The sequence below is a fragment of the Diabrotica undecimpunctata genome, chromosome 6 (assembly GCF_040954645.1).
Source record: "Diabrotica undecimpunctata isolate CICGRU chromosome 6, icDiaUnde3, whole genome shotgun sequence".
Classification (NCBI taxonomy): Eukaryota; Metazoa; Arthropoda; class Insecta; order Coleoptera; family Chrysomelidae; genus Diabrotica; species Diabrotica undecimpunctata.
The window spans coordinates 135,509,180-135,531,092 of NC_092808.1; the positions used below are offsets into that span (position 1 = coordinate 135,509,180).

A 21,913-nucleotide genomic window follows, 5' to 3' on the forward strand; every position below is an offset into this window, starting at 1 on the left:
GCAGATATAAAAACTCTATAAACTCAGTTAAAACTTATCCAGGAGCAGATGTTAACTCAGACCACAATCCGTTAGTTGCTGACGTGAAAATAAAATTAAAAAGAATTGAACTCAGAAAACAACAACCAAAAATTAATGTAAGAATGTAACCTAAAAAACGGAGAAATAAAAAACGAATTAAAAAATAATGTGAACGTTAATATGCAAAAAACACTAACTGATAACAAACAAATTATGGATGTAAATAAAAAGTGGTATGATATAAAAAAACACCTTACTGAAACCAGCTCAAGAAAGTTTAATACACCATAGGTCAGAGGCTAAAAAACAGTGAATTACAGAAGAAATACTATTACAGATTTAAGAAAGAAGGAAATATAAAGGAAAAGATCTACAGAAGTATAAAGAAATACAACGAATAATTAACGAAAAAATTAAAACAGCTAAGGAAATCTATTTGATGAAACAATGTAAAGAGATATAATAACTAGAAACAAAATATGATATGAGAAATATGCACAAAAAAATAAGAGAAGTGACTGGAATTTGTCGAAATAGACAGCAAGAACACATAAAAGACAAAAAAGGAGTACTACTAATAGACGTACCAGAGAAATTAAGACGATGGGAGGAGTACGTTAGAGAACTTTTCCAAGATGAAAGAGGTGAAATGCAGAAAAGACAAGAAATAAATCCTTTAGAGAGACAGAAGATCACGATAGATGAAATCAAATATGCTATCAAAAACTATAAAGACAATAAGGCAGCTGGATTAGATGAAATACCAGTAGAACTGTTAAAACTAGTGGAAGAGGATAACTTGGAAGTATTGGCAGATTTATTCAACACGGTGTACGATACGGGAATAATACCACAAGAGTGGCTGAAGTCAGCATCTATAACCATCCCTAAAAAACAAGCAGCAAAAGAGTGCTCTGATTATCGAACCCTGAGCCTCATGAGTCATACTTTAAAAGTACTGCTGAAAGTAATACATAAGAGAATATACGAAAAGCTAGAGGAGGATATAAGCGAGACGCAGTTAGGGTTCCGAAATGGAATGGGTACTCGAGAAGGACTATTTGCCATCAACATATTGATTCAGCGATGTCGGGATGTAAACGTTGATCTACACTTGTACTTTGTTGACTACGAAAAAGCTTTCGATAAAGGAAGACATGAAAAACTAATATCAATACTTATGAACAAGTGCATTGACAGTAAAATCATAAATATAGTGCAAACATTATATTGAAACCAAAGTGCCATAGTTCAAATTGATGGGCAACACTCAGAAGAAATGATGATCTGTAGAGGAATTAGACCGCCACTTTTGTTTAACTTATATTCTGAAGAAATTTTCCAAAACACGCTCAATAATATCAAAGCAGGAGTTACCGTTAACGGAAAATTAATTAACAACTTAATATGCAGACGACACTGTGATCATAGCAACGAGTATAGATCTACAACATCTTATCGAAAGCTTAAGTATGAATAGTGCTGAGATGGGAATTACTATAAACACTAAAAAAACGAAGTACATGCTAATTAGACCACAAAATATACATCACCTATTGACAACCAATGGTAATGTGATACAACAAGTAGAAAAATATCAGTACTTGGGAACTTTGATCAATGAAACCAATGATCATACTCCAGAAATAAACAGGCGAATAGAGATTGCCAGATGAGCATTTATACGAATGAAGCCACTCCTAAAATGCAAAAATCTAAATTTTGAGATCAGGCTACGTACCATTCGCTGTTATATATTTTCAATATTATTATATGAAGCTGAGACCTGGACATTAAAAAAATGCAATTTAAAAAGAATCGAGGCTTTCGAACTCTGGTTATACCGCAGAGTATTAAAAATATCATGGACTAATAGAATTACAAATAAAGAAGTACTAGAGAAGGTTGGTAAAGAAACAGAACTAATCACCACTATACAAACCAGAAACCTGGAATACCTAGGCCGCGTGATGAGGGGACCAAAATATAAAATTTTAAGACGCATAAAACAGGAAAAGATCTGTTGGCCGAAGGCAGAACTCATGGTTGAAGAATCTACGTGACTGGTATCAATGCAGATCGATTGATTTGTTTAGAGCAGCAAGTTCAAAAATAAAAATAGCCATTATGATTGCCAGCCTCCGTAGGGAAACGGTACTCTAAGAAGAAGAAACCGAAGCGATTGTTTTAGCCACTGTCTTCTTTCATTCTTGCAGTATACCCCGCCCATCTCCATTTTTGCCTTGTAAACCTTCGATAATGTCTTCTACTTCAGTTAATCTACGGACCTCCTCGTTTCTTAGTCTATTTGTCAAGTTTATTCCAAACATTGATTTCTCCATTTTAAGTTTTGCTTTTCTCAATTTTTCCGCTGATGTGTTTGCAAGAGTTGAGGTTCCTGCTTCGTATGTGAGAACTGGTATAACGCACTGGTTGGAAGCTTTCTCTTTTGAAGCCAAGCTGGTGTTACTGGCATTGTATTTACTTTTGTCTATATAGTGAAATGCTGAGACGAGCGTTACGGGACTAGCGCCACAAGCAGTTTAAATTAAAAACCAAATGAAAAATAACTAACAAAATACAGGCATTAAATGAAACGTAAAAAATTAAAACATATCTGTCAATAAAAGATAGTGAAACAAACAGAAAAATAAAAGATGGATACTAAAATTCGATTCGTAACGATTCTCGAACGTCAAAATTCATCATAAATGTCAAAAGTCATCTTAAATGTTATCCCATTCAATTAGTAACAATATAAAATCATCTCTGAACTGCATATATCAGCAATCTATACAAAAATAAAAGCGACAGAAAAGATTGTAAGAACTACCGAGGGCTTAGTGTAACTAACTCAATCTGTAGAGTCTACGTGAAGATAATTAAAAGCCGAATTGAAGTTTGCTGGGAAGACGCTGAAGATCAGAGTGGCTTTCGTACTGGTTGTTCTTGTATAGACAATGTGTTCTGCCTAAAATAAACAATAGAAAAGCGTTTGGAACATAATATGGAGACACACATGGTATTTATTGATCTTCAAAAAGCGTATGACAGTGTCCCATTAGCCAAGCTATGGTAGGTGCTAGAAGACAAGAATATTCCACCGATTTACATTAATGCTGTAAGGGAGTTGTACGATGATATGACGAGTGTAATAAAGATTGGACAAAAAGTGACAAAAAAGATAAAAGTGACCAAAGGATTTCGCCAAGGCTGCTGCATTGCACCTACACTCTTTAAGATTTATTTGGAGGGGGTTTTGGATATTTGGAAGAGAAAATGTGAACCTATGGGTGTTAAAATTGGAGACCATACACTGTACAGCTTGCATTTTACTGATGACCAAGTAATACTTGCAGAAGATCAAGATGATATCCACTACATGTTACGAAAAATAGATGAAGAATATACTAAGTGGGGCTTATCAATTAATCCATCAAAAACAGAGTACGTAGTAGTGGGAGGTGAAGGAAAGCACTTAGAACTAGGAAGCAAACAAATTCAAAATACTGATAGCTATAAATATCTCGGTGTAAACATTACAACCAATGGTCGGAATACAAAAGAAATAGCTACTAGAATTGGTCAAGGAAATTCAGCAATACGTCAACTGAATGGTATACTTTGGAATAACCACATCACCCGAAACACAAAAATTAGGATATACAAAAGTATCATAGAAAGCATTGCTACATATGGTTCAGAGCTTTGGGTAATAAATAAAAATGACGCATCCAAAATAAAAGTAATGGAAATGAATTATTGGAGAAGATGTTGCCAACTCACTAGAAGAGATAGAGTAAGGAATACTGAAATCAGAGAGCGTATGGGCATAGACATTGACGTCCTGGAAACTATAGAATGCAAAAGGCTGAATTGGTATGGCCATGTAGAAAGGATGAATGATCAACGATGGCCAAAGAGAATGTTACAGTGGATCCCCACCAACAGCAGGAAAAAGGGAAGACCAAGAAGATCGTGGAGACAAGAAGTAAAAGATGCAATGGAAGATAGGGATCTACAAGTAGATGACTGGAACGATAGCAAGTGTTGGAAGCTAGGTTGCGAGAAACGGCAGCTGTAATAAACTTGTTATATATATATATATATATATATATATATATATATATATATATATATATATATATATATATATATATATATATATATATATATATATATATATATATAAAATCATCTGTTTAATAACGCCCGATATCCTAATATTTTTACTATTATTTCCTATTTTTGTTATGTCTTGGCTTAATTTTACAAAAAACTGGTCTTTCTCGTTAATGATTGCATCATTTAAAACTCTTTCTATGTTCGCGTTGATTAGATACCAGTCTATTTTATTTTTTATTAACGAAGTGGTCAATTTATTAAATATTTGCATGGGAATAGAAATAAGGTAAGAACATACTAGAAAAATAAACTGATGGTCAAATCTAATATTCTTCCAGACGTATCTTCAATTACCATAATTAAAGTTACTAACCTGTCTTTGAACTCTAATAACTTTGAGTACAACATGCTTAAAGTTATTTTCAGACTCGATATGAAGTAAAGCTGCTTTTAACAATTTATCAACACCTTCAGCTTTGGGATCGACATCAGTAGCACATCCCTCACAATTTCCTGGATCTGGTTCACTGTCAAACTAAAAACAGATATCAATAATATAAATACATTATATGACAAAACAACACCGAAAAAATAGCTTTAAGAGATAAAAAAGGAAATCATTTATTCTGATCACCGCATAACTTAAGTCAGTGTGGTCCAACCTTTTAGACGTTGCGGGTCGTATTAAATTTGAAATTATTATGAAGTATTATGAACAAGTATTTTATTATGGTTTACAATTTACATGTTATGTTTAAAATTTAACATAAAATAAAAAAACAATGGGATATTTAAGGAAAGGGTTTATCCTTTACTAACTTTTGCACATCTATATCTATGTTAGTCGTAGTGAGTCTAATACACGCTTCCAGAGAATCGTTTTCCATGCGATTACGTGTTTTATATTTAATATGCTTCAAAGCAGAAAATGTACTTTCACATATATACGTACTACCAAACATTGAATATAGTTTCAACGCAAAATTACGAAGTTTAGGAAAACGATCCTTGGAGACTAACTTCCTAAAGGTACTATGTCTTCATTTTTCTTTGCTTGAAAAAACTAATCGCACTGTAGTTCGCACAGTGCCCGCGTGCCTGAGGTTGGACCACACTGACTTAAGTTTATGCTATTGTGTGTAATGGCTAAATAATAGCTTGATAACAAGATAAATCACTAATGGATAATGTTTGTTACAAGCTCTCCTCTTTGTGTCATTATGCTTATTTTTGTAGTTCTCATTGTCATTTCTATTAATTTTCTGAGTTTATGTGGAATTTTTAATTTTTTAAGTGCTATCATTAATCCGTTCCTTTTAATTGAATCAAATGCCTGTTTGAAGTATATAAATAACATTTCCAATTCTAATTTATGCTCGTTTGCTTTTACCATTATTTGTTTTATTGTTTGTATTGCATCTATTGTAGATCTTCCTTCTGTGAATCCACATTGGTACTGTCCTACTGTCTTCTTTGTGATCTTTGTTAACCTCTTTTTTATTATTGATGTCAATCTTTTATATGTTGCATTTAGTAACGTTATTCCTCTATAACTTTAACAGATTTGTTGGTCTCCCTTTTTATGTACTGTTATGATCTGCCCTACCTCCCAGTCCCCTGGCATTTTCTCGTCTTTCCATATATTTTTCAATAGTGCCAGTATTTTTCCTCTTAGTTCCCTTCCTCCATATATCTATTAAGTCGTTCATAAAAAGGGGGTTTAGATCTTTTTTTGTTAAGATATGCTTTTATTATTGCAATATTCTTTCACAGAATATTGGAATATTCTTTGAAACTGATGGAATATTATAAATTTGGCAATAGCCTGCATTCTTCTGCTAGTCTATTGCGCATTTAAAATTTGTTTCCCAAGAGTCGATACAATCTTCGAAACGTCAAAATGTGGGAGTGAATTAACTGATTCTTTAACCGCTATAAAACTTTATAAAACAAATATCGTAATTATTTTTTTAGCCACTTATGAAATAATGTAACGTTCCATAATTTCATCACATTGTACATACGCCATAAGACATTCTTGTTTATTGTTTTTTTAACAATTGTCTTTAATAGAGAAGTAATACACAATAGCGTTGATAACGCACCTACTAATATTTTATAACATGTATTGTTTTCGAAATAACATTGTTTTGCAATAATATACTGATTTATTTCATCTTTTTAATTAATTTTTAATTTTATCTTCAATTTACATTGTAAAGTTAATAACCAATTGTTAATTTTAAAATTTATTCGACTCCGTATTATCAACTTTAAACCCTCCGCCTACATATTAAAAAAAAAATTAAGATATTGCAAAATTTTAAATTTGTAATGCAAACTTAATAAAAAAAATACTGTAACAATTTTTTGTTACTAAAATACGACTAACCTGTACTGAATTTTCCTTTTCGGATTTAGGATTATCTGGAATAATTTGAGACTCTAAATCGGACAAGAAGTCGGGTTCTAACTGTCTGTCAATAAGAAGTATCTTCTTAGGAGGATCTATCGGCTCTGTAAGATTAAACTCCTGAGATTGTGTACAGTTGTTACTGGTAATTTTTGAGACTCCCAGCCATAGCTGCTCTAAATATTCTACGTCGCAAACACGAGCATTTTGGAGTGGACAATCGGTACCCTTGCTTTCCTTAGGGCATCTTGTTGAAGCGACTTCTACCAAAAGCATATATTTAAAACCTGCAACTACCTAAAACGTGAAAATCATTTTTACAATCAATCTTTGTCAGACCAAAAAAGTTTTGTAATCGAGAAATACCACTTCTTAAAGTTGTGTATCCATTTCAACGTTGGCAACATTATCTTATCTCGAGAGATGGTATTATAGTCGAACTAAAATAATAACCAACATACTAACTTCTAAATTTGACAGCTACCAAACCGAAGCGGGAATGTAATGGGATAGTGAAGCGCAACATATAGCCACTCCTCTTCAAATGTCAACCTCACCTGCTCGTATGATGATCTAGATCATGGTCTTCTGGTACATCCTGCTAGATAACTAACGAGGCTCTGACGTCCGAGTGTTTGCCGGGATAAACAATCCACCATTTACTGGCCAATGGCTTAGGGCGGATAAGCTAGTAAGTGAAAGGACATTCTGTTGTCCTGAGACTGAGAAATTGGTCTCGAAGGCGGAAAAACCAAGAAAGTGGTCAACGGCGTCAGAATGCAGAAAGCAACGAGAAACCTCTGCATTAAAGGTCCCTGATGACATCTCTAGTATAAATTATAATGGCTACCACTATTTGCACAAGAAACATTATTGATTATGGTAATCGGAGACCAAAATCCGGCAGGGGAGGACAACCATCAGAACGCAAGGCCTCCTCGGTCGTCAACATACGAACTTGCACAAAAAAAAAATACTCAACCCTCTCAGATAAAAATAGCTACCTGGAATGTAAAAAGTATGTATCAGCCTGGAAAATTAGCTTTCAGCTACGGAGTAGCTTTCATCATAAGCAACACTATTACAAAATCAGTGCTAGGTGTGATTCAAGTCTCAGAAAGAATAATAATGCTAAAAATTCAAGCACGGAACGGTAATATTAATATGCTCCAAGTCTATGCTCCCACAGCTGATAAGACCGAAGATGAGATCGAAAAGTTTTATTCAGAATTGCACAATACAATCCAGTTAACCCATTCCATTAGTAACAATATAAAATCATCTCTGAGCTGCATATATCAGCAATTTATACAAAAATAAAGGCGACAGAAAAGATTGTAAGAACTACCGAGGGCTTAGTGTAACTAACTCAATCTGTAGAGTCTACGTGAAGATAATTAAAAGCCGAATTGAAGTTTGCTGGGAAGACGCTGAAGATCAGAGTGGCTTTCGTACTGGTTGTTCTTGTATAGACAATGTGTTCTGCCTAAAATAAACAATAGAAAAGCGTTTGGAACATAATATGGAGACACACATGGTATTTATTAATCTTCAAAAAGCGTATGACAGTGTCCCATTAGCCAAGCTATGGTAGGTGCTAGAAGACAAGAATATTCCACCGATTTACATTAATGCTGTAACGGAGTTGTACGATGATATGACGAGTGTAATAAAGATTGGACAAAAAGTGACAAAAAAGATAAAAGTGACCAAAGGACTTCGCCAAGGCTGCTGCATTGCACCTACACTCTTTAAGATTTATTTGGAGGGGGTTTTGGATATTTGGAAGAGAAAATGTGAACCTATGGGTGTTAAAATTGGAGACCATACACTGTACAGCTTGCATTTTACTGATGACCAAGTAATACTTGCAGAAGATCAAGATGATATCCACTACATGTTACGAAAAATAGATGAAGAATATACTAAGTGGGGCTTATCAATTAATCCATCAAAAACAGAGTACGTAGTAGTGGGAGGTGAAGGAAAGCACTTAGAACTAGGAAGCAAACAAATTCAAAATACTGATAGCTATAAATATCTCGGTGTAAACATTACAACCAATGGTCGGAATACAAAAGAAATAGCTACTAGAATTGGTCAAGGAAATTCAGCAATACGTCAACTGAATAGTATACTTTGGAATAACCACATCACCCGAAACACAAAAATTAGGATATACAAAAGTATCATAGAAAGCATTGCTACATATGGTTCAGAGCTTTGGGTAATAAATAAAAATGACGCATCCAAAATAAAAGCAATGGAAATGAATTATTGGAGAAGATGTTGCCAACTCACTAGAAGAGATAGAGTAAGAAATACTGAAATCAGAGAGCGTATGGGCATAGACATTGACGTCCTGGAAACTATAGAATGCAAAAGGCTGAATTGGTATGGCCATGTAGAAAGGATGAATGATCAACGATGGCCAAAGAGAATGTTACAGTGGATCCCCACCAACCGCAGGAAAAAGGGAAGACCAAGAAGATCGTGGAGACAAGAAGTAAAAGATGCAATGGAAGATAGGGATCTACAAGTAGATGACTGGAACGATAGCAAGCGTTGGAAGCTAGGTTGCGAGAAACGGCAGCTGTAATAAACTTGTTATATATATAATATATATATATATATATATATATATATATATATATATATATATATATATATATATAAAATCATCTGTTTAATAACGCCCGATATCCTAATATTTTTACTATTATTTCCTATTTTTGTTATGTCTTGGCTTAAATTTACAAAAAACTGGTCTTTCTCGTTAATGATTGCATCATTTAAAACTCTTTCTATGTTCGCGTTGATTAGATACCAGTCTATTTTATTTTTTATTAACGAAGTGGTCAATTTATTAAATATTTGCATGGGAATAGAAATAAGGTAAGAACATACTAGAAAAATAAACTGATGGTCAAATCTAATATTCTTCCAGACGTATCTTCAATTACCATAATTAAAGTTACTAACCTGTCTTTGAACTCTAATAACTTTGAGTACAACATGCTTAAAGTTATTTTCAGACTCGATATGAAGTAAAGCTGCTTTTAACAATTTATCAACACCTTCAGCTTTGGGATCGACATCAGTAGCACATCCGAGACATTCATTTCCTGGATCTGGTTCACTGTCAAACTAAAAACAGATATCAATAATATAAATACATTATATGACAAAACAACACCGAAAAAATAGCTTTAAGAGATAAAAAAGGAAATCATTTATTCTGATCACCGCATAACTTAAGTCAGTGTGGTCCAACCTTTTAGACGTTGCGGGTCGTATTAAATTTGAAATTATTATGAAGTATTATGAACAAGTATTTTATTATGGTTTACAATTTACATGTTTTGTTTAAAATTTAACATAAAATAAAAAAACAATGGGATATTTAAGGAAAGGGTTTATCCTCTACTAACTTTTGCACATCTATATCTATGTTAGTCGTAGTGAGTCTAATACACGCTTCCAGAGAATCGTTTTCCATGCGATTACGTGTTTTAGATTTAATATGCTTCAAAGCAGAAAATGTACTTTCACATATATACGTACTACCAAACATTGAATATAGTTTCAACGCAAAATTACGAAGTTTAGGAAAACGATCCTTGGAGACTAACTTCCTAAAGGTACTATGTCTTCATTTTTCTTTGCTTGAAAAAACTAATAGCACTGTAGTTCGCACAGTGCCCGCGTGCCTGAGGTTGGACCACACTGACTTAAGTTTATGCTATTGTGTGTAATGGCTAAATAATAGCTTGATAACAAGATAAATCACTAATGGATAATGTTTGTTACAATATTCAATTAAGAGATTTTTAAAATATTTTATATTTTGTGTTTTTTCTAAATTCCCAAACAATTTGGTTTAGCTTACGATTGCATTGGAAAATATATAAGAGGGAAGTATAATTTTGAGGAAGCGTTATTCATTCTTGCACCAGAGTTTGTATCAAATACTGAATTATTGGGAGAAAGTGACATAAACAGCCAAACAAAATTATTTATAACATCAACGTTATCACAAACAGTTCTGATTCGTTCAATCTAACGCTCCAGTCGTTTAGGCAGATCAGATAAGACATTGTTGCTCTTTGGTCCTCAGGATTTCGGTGGGAATGTGTAGAAGTTTATCTATTGTTGATTAAAGCAGCAAGTCATTTTCTCACTCATTTTCATTTCTAAAAATGATACGAGTCAATCACCGTGCTTCGGAGGGCACGTAAAGCCGGCGGTCTCCCTAGTCTAGTGCATCGACACTAGCTACTTGAAACAGGGTTGAAGATGTAATTGGCGCCAGGACCCGGCCGAAAGGATCTCCTTGGCAAAAATGCCATACGGTATTATTATTATTAGTTATATTGACGAAAATCTGAGGGACACAAGTTTTGCAAGAGTACTTTAGTAACAAAAGGGCATTCAATTAAAAGTGAAAATTACCGATTATCGATTATTAGCTAATATGTCGAACTTCGTACCGCATTCGAACTCAAAGTTCAATAAGCTTCATTTCGAGAAATCTTTGGGCAATGAAATGAATCCGGTCGAAGTGTCAATAGCGACTTTACCATTTCCGATATTTAACAGCTGCTTCGAAAGCACAATTGCACTTTAATCTTTATATAGCGTCTTTATATACCGCAATAAATGGGATGATGTTAGGCATGCGTTTAGTTCATACGCAGCAGTTAATTGGGTAATAAGTATTAAATAAGAAGCAGTCTGAAAATAGAATCATGGCTCCACCTTCCTTTGTTAGTCATAGTATCGCGCCATCTATTAGCTATATTGCGATTTAAAATGACAAAAACTAAGGTCTTTCTGTACAATTTTTTGAAAATTATCTTTTACGCAAACCTTCTCCTGATAATAACAAACAACAAAAAAAGAATTATTTAACTTGGTGCAGTTGTTCTGAAGTGATGCCCGCACATTTCGGCGATTCATTTTTATTAATATAGATATATATTTAATCGTTTTAAACACGCCTTGAGACGTGTTGTTCGATGCCTAATTTCCGTGCCATTCGATCATTCCGTCGGCCCTCTCTAAGGTCCCTTGCGCTCATTACATTAGTTATTAGTTATTCCTTCTATCCAGGATTTTTGATGCTTTCCTCGTCTTTTGCTGTTTGGTGAACCCATTCCATAATCTGTTCTCGAGTCTTGAATTTTCCATCCTCTTGACATCTCCGTATCATATCTATTGCTTTCTCTTCACAAATATTACAAAGATACACTTAAAATGTGGTGTCAGTGACGCGACAATGGAGCAGAAGAATATATGAAAGATTCTAATTAACTGGAAGATTTGCAAAGCTGCTAAGGAAAACTTAGCGATATTTTCAGTACTTCCTTGAGGATGTAAAAAGCGTGCCGAAAAATATTTATGAAGGACACTTTTCTGAATCGTTTAAAATAGAAACATGCTTTTGACCGAAGAAACAAAACTCGACCGTTTATGCGATTATAGAGGAAAGATCTTAAATTCACAATATTTTCACTATTCTTAATCCCACTATTCTTATTCAATACTTCTTTTCGTTGCTGTGTTGCGTTTGTTAATACTAAAAATGGAGATATTAACGTAAAAATATATTGTATCAGTTTTTAGTAGTCGCTTTGTTACAATTTTCAAGGCATTGAAACCAATATTTATTGTTTCCAACTTTCAAAGCATTGCAACTAATATTTATGGCATGGTCGGGCTATATATGACTGAAGAATTAGGAATCAGTTCTAGGAAATACAATTATTTCATTTGATGACAAAATATGAGTCACGTGCTAAGAAAAGCAGGTGTGACTACCTACCACAATAAAAATACTACTTTAACTGCTAACAAAATTATTATACAAAACACTTTAACTTATTGTGAGTTTATATTCTTTATTTCATATTGTCTTACAATAAGGTTCGTTAATAAATTCATACAAAGTGACAGGTTTTTTTTGCATGAAATATTACGACTGGAATAAAAAGAACGATAATATATACAGTGAGTGATCAAATTATTAGAGCCATTAAAATTAAACTTTTTTACAAAACGGGTATAGAATTGAGCTATATAAAATATATTCCTTGTTTCCATTTTATCATGTAGTAACACTTACAATAACACTACAAAATTTCAATAATCATGCAAGTATTGCAACAGCTGGCGTATCCATACGTAACTCAAACGCCATTTTACGTCAGTGCTGTGAAGCTCAGCTTACAACTCAAGGTATATTTTGCTTTGTTTTTATTTTCAATAATATTCAAAAGTAAAAAAGTCATTCTTTGCCTATAAAACGTTTCTTATGCAGTTTGGAGAAAAATAATCGAAATAAAAATTGTGGATCTTAAAAAAATGTTCTTCAATTTGCGAGATTCTAAATTAAAATACATAAAGAATTCACCAAGATAGTAGCAAAAAACCCTTAATTTTGCAGTAATTTATAAATGTTAATAACTTTGTTTTTTGCATAATGACATGTAATATAGCTACTTAAAATTATGGCAGTTAATGAATTATCACAGTGTGCTAAATTTCAAATAGATCGACCGAATAGTTTCTAAGTTATTCAATTTGTTTATCGCGAAGAGCGATTATTTAAACAATTGTTTTTGTCCAGACGCTCACCCTAGAGGTATTCTGTAAGTTCAAATCGATTCTATAACGTTAAATTTTTAAGGTATATTAAAAAAACAGTAACATTGTATTAAATTTCTGATTAAAAAACAGTTTGAAAAAGGATTGACTTTTTAGATTATAAATAATTATAATAACTTTGAAATTTTTTATGTCACATCGTGTTCAATGCCATGCCATGTCACAAAATGGTCTACGAACAATAACAAACAATTTTTTTCAACATTTTTTTTCTAAAAATCATATTTTCATTATTTATTAACAATAAGAGCTGAGTATTGAACAAATTAAGATATAAATTTTATTATCCATTTTATAGATGGTATATACCGAGAAGAAGTAAAAACTTACAACCCGTTAAAATGATGATACTCTTAAAATACCTATAAAAATATTATTTTTACTTATTAGCTAGTTATTTTCATTAAATGAAATTATAATAAAATGAATTATTTTGTTGAAAGAAAAAACTATAAAATTAAATAAAAGAAATAAATGTATTTTAAAAATTTATAATTATTATTGTATATTTATATAAATCATATACACTTATCAATAAAATTTAAATAGTTCTTACGATATAATAGTAAAATTCGATAACTTTTTAATGAAAAATTTAATTAATTTATTTTTCCGGGATTCTCCGAGAACTGTAAATAGCACAATTCTTATTACTTTGTTGAGCTACCCCAGTTTTAAAAAAATAAAGGTTCTACGTGCGATATAATCCAAGATATTGCAAATTTTCTCAGTGCGCTTCAATATGATGTTCCAATCTAAAAAAAGACGGAGCTAGGACAGTTCTCCCTCCACTTTTCCGTGGCGGTATTTTACGAGTACCACCATTTTAACGGGTTATAATTTTTTACTCCTTCACTGTGTATGTCATGTATAAGTTGGATCACAAAATTTAGATCTACTTAAACTCCTTTATAGTGATATCCTTTATAGATTTTACTCCTTTATAGATATATAACTCCGTGATATATAAGTTCAAAATTAAAATCCATAAAGAATTGACAAAAAAAAATTGCAAAAACCCTTATTTTTGTAGTAATTTATAAATGTTAATAACTTTGTTGTTTACTGATGTGAAAAACACACTTTTCTTAAAAACCAGAACCTTCTATGACCAATAGGACACCAAATAGTATTTTTTTTCTTAAAACCGTTGTTTTCGTTGTTTATTAACATTAAGAGCTGAAACTTGAACAAATTGTGAAAGAAGATCTAAATTGTATGATACAACTGATAGATGCTATACACAGTGAAGAAGTAAGAAGTTATAATTCGTTAAAATAATGGTATAATATACCATCACTTATGGTGATTTATACTCATAAAATACCGTTACTGAAAAGTGGAGGAGAGAACTACCCGCTGCAATATATCAACTTGTTTCTTGTTATTGGTTATAAAAGGTTCTGTTTTTTTTTGGAAAGTGTGCTTTTTCACAAGCTTTTCATTCAGCCTACTTACAACTATGTGACAAAAAAAGTATCAAAGTTATTATAAATGTTTACAAGCTAATAAGTCAGCCCTTTTTTAAACTGTGTTTTAATAACAAATTTATTAAAATGTTTTTTTTAAACCTTATAAATGAAGCCTCAAAGAATCGATTTCGATTTATAAAGTACCTCTAGAGTAGCTGTTTGAGCTGATTTTTATTAGCTACTCCTCATATACCTTTTAGAACCTTTAAATATCTGTATATAACATTTTTTTCTCTTTTTTTTTTTCATTGACTGGGGTCTATAAATAAACAAGTTGCATGCTGCGGCTCAGACCACCTACTAGTTAAGGTATACTTCAGATGTAGGATCATCCGACAGGTAAAGGAAAATTATCCAAGAAAAGAAATTCTAGATCTGGAAAAACTGAAAAGACCCGAAACTCAAAAGAAATTTAAAGAAAAAATGAAGAGGAAGCTGACTGAATATGAAGGAAATAAAAAGAGAACATTAGAAGACCAGCTGAACCTAATAAGTAGAACCCCATTAACCGCTGCAAAATCAATGCTAGGAACTGAAGAATGAAAAGATAACCAATGGTTTGATGATGAATGTACAGAGGCAGTTGAAGAACGAAATGAAGTACATAGAATATATTTGACTAGACGAACTATAGGAAGAAAAGTGGTATTTGAAAACAATAGATGAATAGTTGATACACTGTGTAGACAAAAGAAGAGAAAACACATAAACAAATAATTAATGTACATGTAAATAAACTTTAGAGAAGACAAAACACGAAATGTATATAAATTTATCAAATAAATAAAAGGATAAAAACCAAAAACTAATCTGTGCAGGAATAAAAACGGTTATCACTTTTATATTACTAAAAGAACACGTTAAATACGTATATTGGATAAATGAAAGATACAGTATGTAATATATTTTTATGTATAAAATTATATATTTGCAAATATAAATAACTTAAAAGAGAAACCATCCAAATGTGCACCGAGCAATTGTTGTATGAAACATACATCAACAACACACATACAAAGATAACACAGAAATCCTTAACACTGATAACCTTTGGTAGGGTTGATTTAGGTTTAAAAATTATGCGACTCAAATATGTTGTATATTTATTACTAAAGAGGTTAAATACACAATTTATAACACGATTAAAACCGGAATCACAAAACGCCGAGAAAATAAAACAAACACATGATATGCCTTTACTAAAATGAGAAAAGATATAGAAATAGAATCATTGAAAGGTGGTGTTTTATCAAGAATTTTATGGTGACGATTGTAAAAAAAGTTTTGACAAACATTGTTTCAATGTAAAACTAACATTTATGTTATTAACGATACGTTTTTATGTTGAGATTTAAGTCATATAATTTTAGGTGCAATGTCATTTAAGTAAGAAGTTCGTAAGAATATCTATTATCTGTTTGGACAGTAGCCTAAACGTCAAATTGTGAACCTTTGTGACGTTTAATATTTATTTCCTAAAATCATTTATCATAACACTTACGATCCCAGACGTATAACTATAAATGGCAGTGAGATAGAACAAGTCCAGGAATCTACCTAGGCCAAATTCTGAAACTTGACAAAGAAAACCAAAGTGCGGAAATCACTAGCAGAGCAAGACTGGCATGTTCAGGATTTGGAAAACTCAGTTGGATACTGAAGAACCGCAAAATACCTCAATACTTGCAAAGTGTTCAACCAATGCATGACATGGATATCAAACCTGGACCCTAACCAAGACAAATATGAATAAACTAGCTACAACAGAAAGGGCAATGGAAAGAGCAATGTTAGATATACGACTGCCAGATAAAAAGAGGAACGACTGGGTAAGATCAAAACCAAAAGTTGAGGATGCCATAACGAAAATTGTCAAACTCAAATGGAGCTTCGCAGGTCACACTGCTAGACAAAAAGACCAACGTTGGAACGCCACAATACAACACTGGAGACCTTACAAAGGTAGACGACCAAGAAGAAAACCACAGATGAGATGGGTGAACGACATCAGAAGAATAGAATGTTGCTCAGGATAGAGATCGATGGAAGGAGTTGGGAGAGGTCTATGTCCAAAAATGGACGAGAGAAGGCTAAGAATACCATTTATAGGACAATAGCTGAACATAGCAAGGAGTACCATGTTTAAAGCAACCAAAAAGTGAAATTATCAAGAAGGGAAGTCAGGTGAAGCTGGACAATCTGATCACACGACTCGAAAGGGGCTTATACCAGAAACATGTCTCCCTTGCAGCTTTATTATACATCCAGTGTATTTGACCGTCAGGCACTGAAAGAAAACCTCTTTCTCAACGAAATCTCGGAGAAGGAATGTATTTCTTGTGCATTTTTCAACCAATTGTGCTGTTAACTAGATCATCTTCTATTACTATCTCGGATTAGATGCTTATACCGTACATTACAAAGACATGTCTGTAAAGTTAGCTTATCCATTTTATAGGGCCGAATTCAGATCAACACTATAATTTATTACGGAAAGAAAAAAATTATTGCTGTAGTCGTTTCCGAGAAACAGTGGGTATGCTAACTTTACGGTAAAGCTAGCATAGCCATATAGCTATATCTCGGCAAAAAAAAGCGTACAGGCTCATCATATTTTATTGCCAATGCTAGCTTTACCGTAAATTTAACATAATCATGTTTCTCGGAAACGGTTGCAGCAATATATTGTTACTTGGCGTAAAACTTCGGCAATAAATTAACAACAAGTCCTTGCAGTTCGATTTTTGGCCGAATACTCGATTTTTCCATGGATGAGTTTTGCGCTAGGGGATAATGGGGTAATTTTTGGGGATTGATAAGTATATTAATCAACAGCAATTAACAAAAAATATGTCGCCAAGATGGGCCCTGTACTCGTTTTCCTGGCCCAGATATAGCTATGGCTATGCTGGCTTAACCGCACTGTTTCTCGGAAAAGGCTAAAGCAATAATTTTTTTCTTTCCGTAATAAATTAGCAATAAATTATAGTACTGGTCTGAATTCGGCTTTATAAAATGGACAGGCTAACTTTACAGACATTTCAACGACATGATGATTGAATGAGAATCCCTCTGTGAACTCTTCCAAAACCAAACTGGTAGCCTTCACTAATAGAAGAAAATGAGTTTTGCTAAACTGTATTTGTTTGGAGAGAAATTAGAACAAAGGAGGTTAACTACCTCAGATAAACGTGTATTCTATGCTCACATGGAGAATTTTTATTAATAATATCACTAATAGCCGAACATTAAAACCAAAGGTTACCTGCTGGTTGTAAATAGCAGCGATGTGACCAACGGTAACTTTTGGATGTGTACTGTGGTGAAAAAACCGCAGTACAGTTCTGTGTATCTGGTTTCAAGACTATAGCAGAGGTTCTCAAAGTGGATGACGCGGTACCCTGGGGTGCCTCAAGCATTTGCCAAGGGTGACGTGGAATATTTAAGAAAAGTCGAACAACCGACCTCTGCTCCACTGTCCAATCGGAACATGTTGACTATTTGTACTTGTGTATTCTCGATGGTGACCGAGAAACAAACAGACGAATTCGACCGACGCGTCTGCTACCTGCATTCATTCCAAAGTTTAATTCTTGCAGCCGATAAGTGAGTTTTGTAAAAAATAGCGTTAGATTTCAAAGTGGAAGTTTTATTAAATAAATTATGTACTTATTAAATAAGTACATATTAAATTAATATGTACTTTTGTTGCTATTTTTGCCATAAAATATGTCTTGCACTATTGCGGTTGGAAAATACTTTTCATTGTTGGCAATATTTTGTTCTTGTATTTGGGACATTTTTTTCATTCCAGAATAATGGAAAATTGGCTGAAATCTGGGTCTGTGAAAAGGAAATGTAGTGAAATCACTGAAGCATCTGAATCAACTAATTCAGTGGCAACTAGCAGATATGGAAAAGATGCAAATGTCCACGAGACCCATTCGATTCCAGCTCATCCAAGTTGTTCTCCCTCAATTCGTGGAAAGGAGGTTCCTTACCAAAAAGAAATTCGGGGAAAAATATGAAGGTATGATCCTAGCTATCTCACGTTATATGACTTTATTCAAGTTGACAACGAACAGGCACCAGAAGGCTAATGCGTTAATTGTCACAAAATTGTTGCTGATGGATGCTTAGTTCCATCTAAATTAAAAAGACATTTGGAAAGTAATCATCCTGGTTTAGCCGATAAGGCCGAAGAAACCTTCAAACGTCGTGCTTCATCTCTTCAGGCAGGGTCATGCATGATGTAAAGAGCCTGCAAAATGAAAACGCCCCTGAAGCATCATTTATTGTTGGTTTACACATTGCACAAGCTGGAAAACCCCATACCATTACCGAGGAACTGGTTAAACTTTGCGTGAAGGATGTCGTATAATGCATGTTAGGTCCAGATATGACCAAGAAGATTGATAATGTGTTCAACGGCACTATAAGCAAGAAAATAGAAGAAGAACTCCTTATGTTTGAAGAGCTTAAAAGTTATGCCACTGGTGAAGAAATTTTCAAGGCTATCCGCGAGTATATAAAAAAAATTATATAGAGTGGAGTAAATGTGTGGATATTTGCAGTGATGAAGCCACTGCAATGATTTGTAAAATTAGAATTGGTAAAATTATTTTGCTCCACACAGAGGTAGGGTGGCTATCGAGGGGAACAATATTAGGGAGACTATTTGAACTAAAAAATCCACTGATTATCACATTTACAGAGGAGTATTTCATCCCAGAATTAAAGGATTGCTAAAATTGGGATACCTTTCAGGCATCTTCGAAATAATAAATAAAACCACCACTTCGCTTCAAGGCAAAAGAGGAGCACACTTAAATAAAATCAAAGCCTTGCGCAAAAAAGTTACATTTTTCAAAGCATATGTTGAAAAGAAGAACCTCACAAACTACTCTCGATTACAGGAATTTGTTATAACAAATGAAATCAATCCTCAAACGAACTTCTTTGAAATTGTTATTGCTCATTTGCAAGGTTTGGAAGAAAGTATTGTAAACTATTTTCCTGACATTGACTCAGATGACTTATATAGCTAGATGATGGACCCGTTTTCGTGCGATCCAAAAAATAAACCTGTCGGAATGACAAATGAAGTTTTTCAAAATCTACTTGAGATCAGCGAAGATAGCAGTTTAAAACTCAAATACCGAGAAGGAAGCCAAGAAGAGTTCTGGATGCAGGTATATTCAGAAAATAATGTTGTTGGCAAGGTTGCAGTGAAAAAACTTGTGTGTTTCACATCGACTTAACTCTGTGAGTCTTCTTTCTCCGCCTATGCTTACATAAAAAAAAATAAAGAAGCAAACTTCAAGCATCAAGGGATTTGAGGGTCAAACTTACAAAGATTCCCATAATTATAAAAGATATAATGAAAACATCATCGAAATAATTTCATTCATCACATTAAGTAAGCATATTTGAATATCAAATTTACTGTATTTTATTGATCTGAAATAAAGTTTATATTGAAATCAAATGAGCCTCAGAATTATATTTTTTCATTTTTTGTCGTTTCCCAAACCGCTTCAAGGGTTGGTGGGCCTCGAAATATTTGTAGCCCTACAAGGGTGCGGCGACTAAAAAAGTTTGAGAACCACTGCTCTATAGATAGGTGCTCATGTCATTGATTACATTATATTAACTTTAACTTGGCAATACTTGCAAGAAAAAGAGATAGCATGTGATTTGTCTTAAACAAAACAACTAAATTCAATTATGAGAGTAAAACCCTGTCGTTAGTATTAACAAAAATAAGTGGACAACGTTTTGTTTATGAATTGTGTTGCATTCAATCCAATTTCCCATGCACACAAGAGAATGGTGTAAGAGAGGTTGCAAAACACTTATATTGGGCCTTCCCGTTTAAATATCTGTAAGATCTAACTCCCTGTGCTTGTTATATCCTCAATAGTCTTCAAACAATTACGCGTTAGTAGCCTAAAAGTATGTAATCCAGCACGCTATAGAAGTGTAATTCAAATTTTTCAATAGGATAAGTGCTTTCCGATAAATATTTTTAACTCTAGTAAACGTTTACTTTATTAAACTTTATGTGATTATTTATTAGTCCTTAAATACTATATCTTATCACAAGCTCGAAGTATATATTTATATGATTTCGTGCGAATCGTAAACTTTTATAGCTTTTTTAATAATGCATGTTGCAAGCTGAAATTTCTTTGTTAAGACATTGTTGTTAATATGGCGTTTAATTTATTATAGAGGGCTTATTAAATAATTTTAAAATGATCGCGAGAAAACTTATATGTTTATTATAGTTAACGGCGTTCACGTCATTTCTTGGCTTCCCTATTTTAGCAGGTTTCACCATATTAGCAGATATTAGCTGACAGCTGGAAGATAACGTAGTTTACACTGTAAGATTTTACATAGATATACCTACTTTTTTACTACTGGTCTTAACTTCGTTTTCCTTCATTTCTGTCCTTAAATAATACATTAACGGAGTTATCACGAAATCCACCATAGATATTATGACGTTAAATTTTTTTTCCAAAAGTTGTATCAAGATCTAACCATTAAAATAGCTTAAGGGACCCTAGCACTTTTCTTACGTAAAAATGGTTTCAGTTAAATTGGCTGAAACTTTGCAGAAAGGTAGCCTTGGTCATGCTGAACAAAAGTTCTCATTGTCCAAGACTCAGAAATCAAATGTTTCGGAATTACAGAGGTTGAAAGTGTCGGTTTTTGGTCCATTTGTATAATACAGATTTGTATAATATACAGGTGCATGAGTGCTAAACTTCAGGGAGTGATGCTGCATTAAAAAATAATGAGTGTTTGCTTTACAAACTTATGTCTGCTAATTCTTAGTTTTTCGAGATACGGGGTGTTGAAATTGTTTTTACAAACTGACAATGAAATTTACTGGATTTAAGAGGTAGTTATTGCGCTTTTTTGTTCATACAATTAAGGATTTTATATTCACCATTGGCGCGTACGGGCAACGATAATAATTTTTTTAAAGAAGAAAATGGTACACCACCGAGAAATTTTAAATTAAAAATCATTTTTGAATGTTCCGTTTAGTTTATGATAATGAATGGCTGCAGATGCAACAAAAAAGGCAGGGTTTGTCGAAAGCAGGAGTAAAAAGATGCTCTAGATATTTTAGCATGAACCGCGTCGCTATATTGGTCTTGAATACATGATACCTACTATGTGCGAATAAAAAAAATAAGCT

General features: G+C 33.2%; 1 protein-coding gene across 2 annotated transcripts in view; it reads right to left on the minus strand.

Annotated features, from left to right (window-relative positions):
* LOC140443951 (uncharacterized) overlaps positions 1-21,913 on the minus strand; it is an 86,982-nt gene that overhangs the window by 57,190 nt on the left and 7,879 nt on the right. For both annotated transcript variants that reach the window (XM_072535480.1, XM_072535479.1), the window contains exons 2-4: positions 9,542-9,706; positions 6,539-6,856; positions 4,520-4,681 (exon numbers count right to left, since the gene is read on the minus strand). In XM_072535480.1, coding sequence (XP_072391581.1) covers positions 4,520-4,681; positions 6,539-6,856; positions 9,542-9,706 — 645 coding nt within the window. The remainder of the gene's footprint in view (positions 1-4,519; positions 4,682-6,538; positions 6,857-9,541; positions 9,707-21,913) is intronic.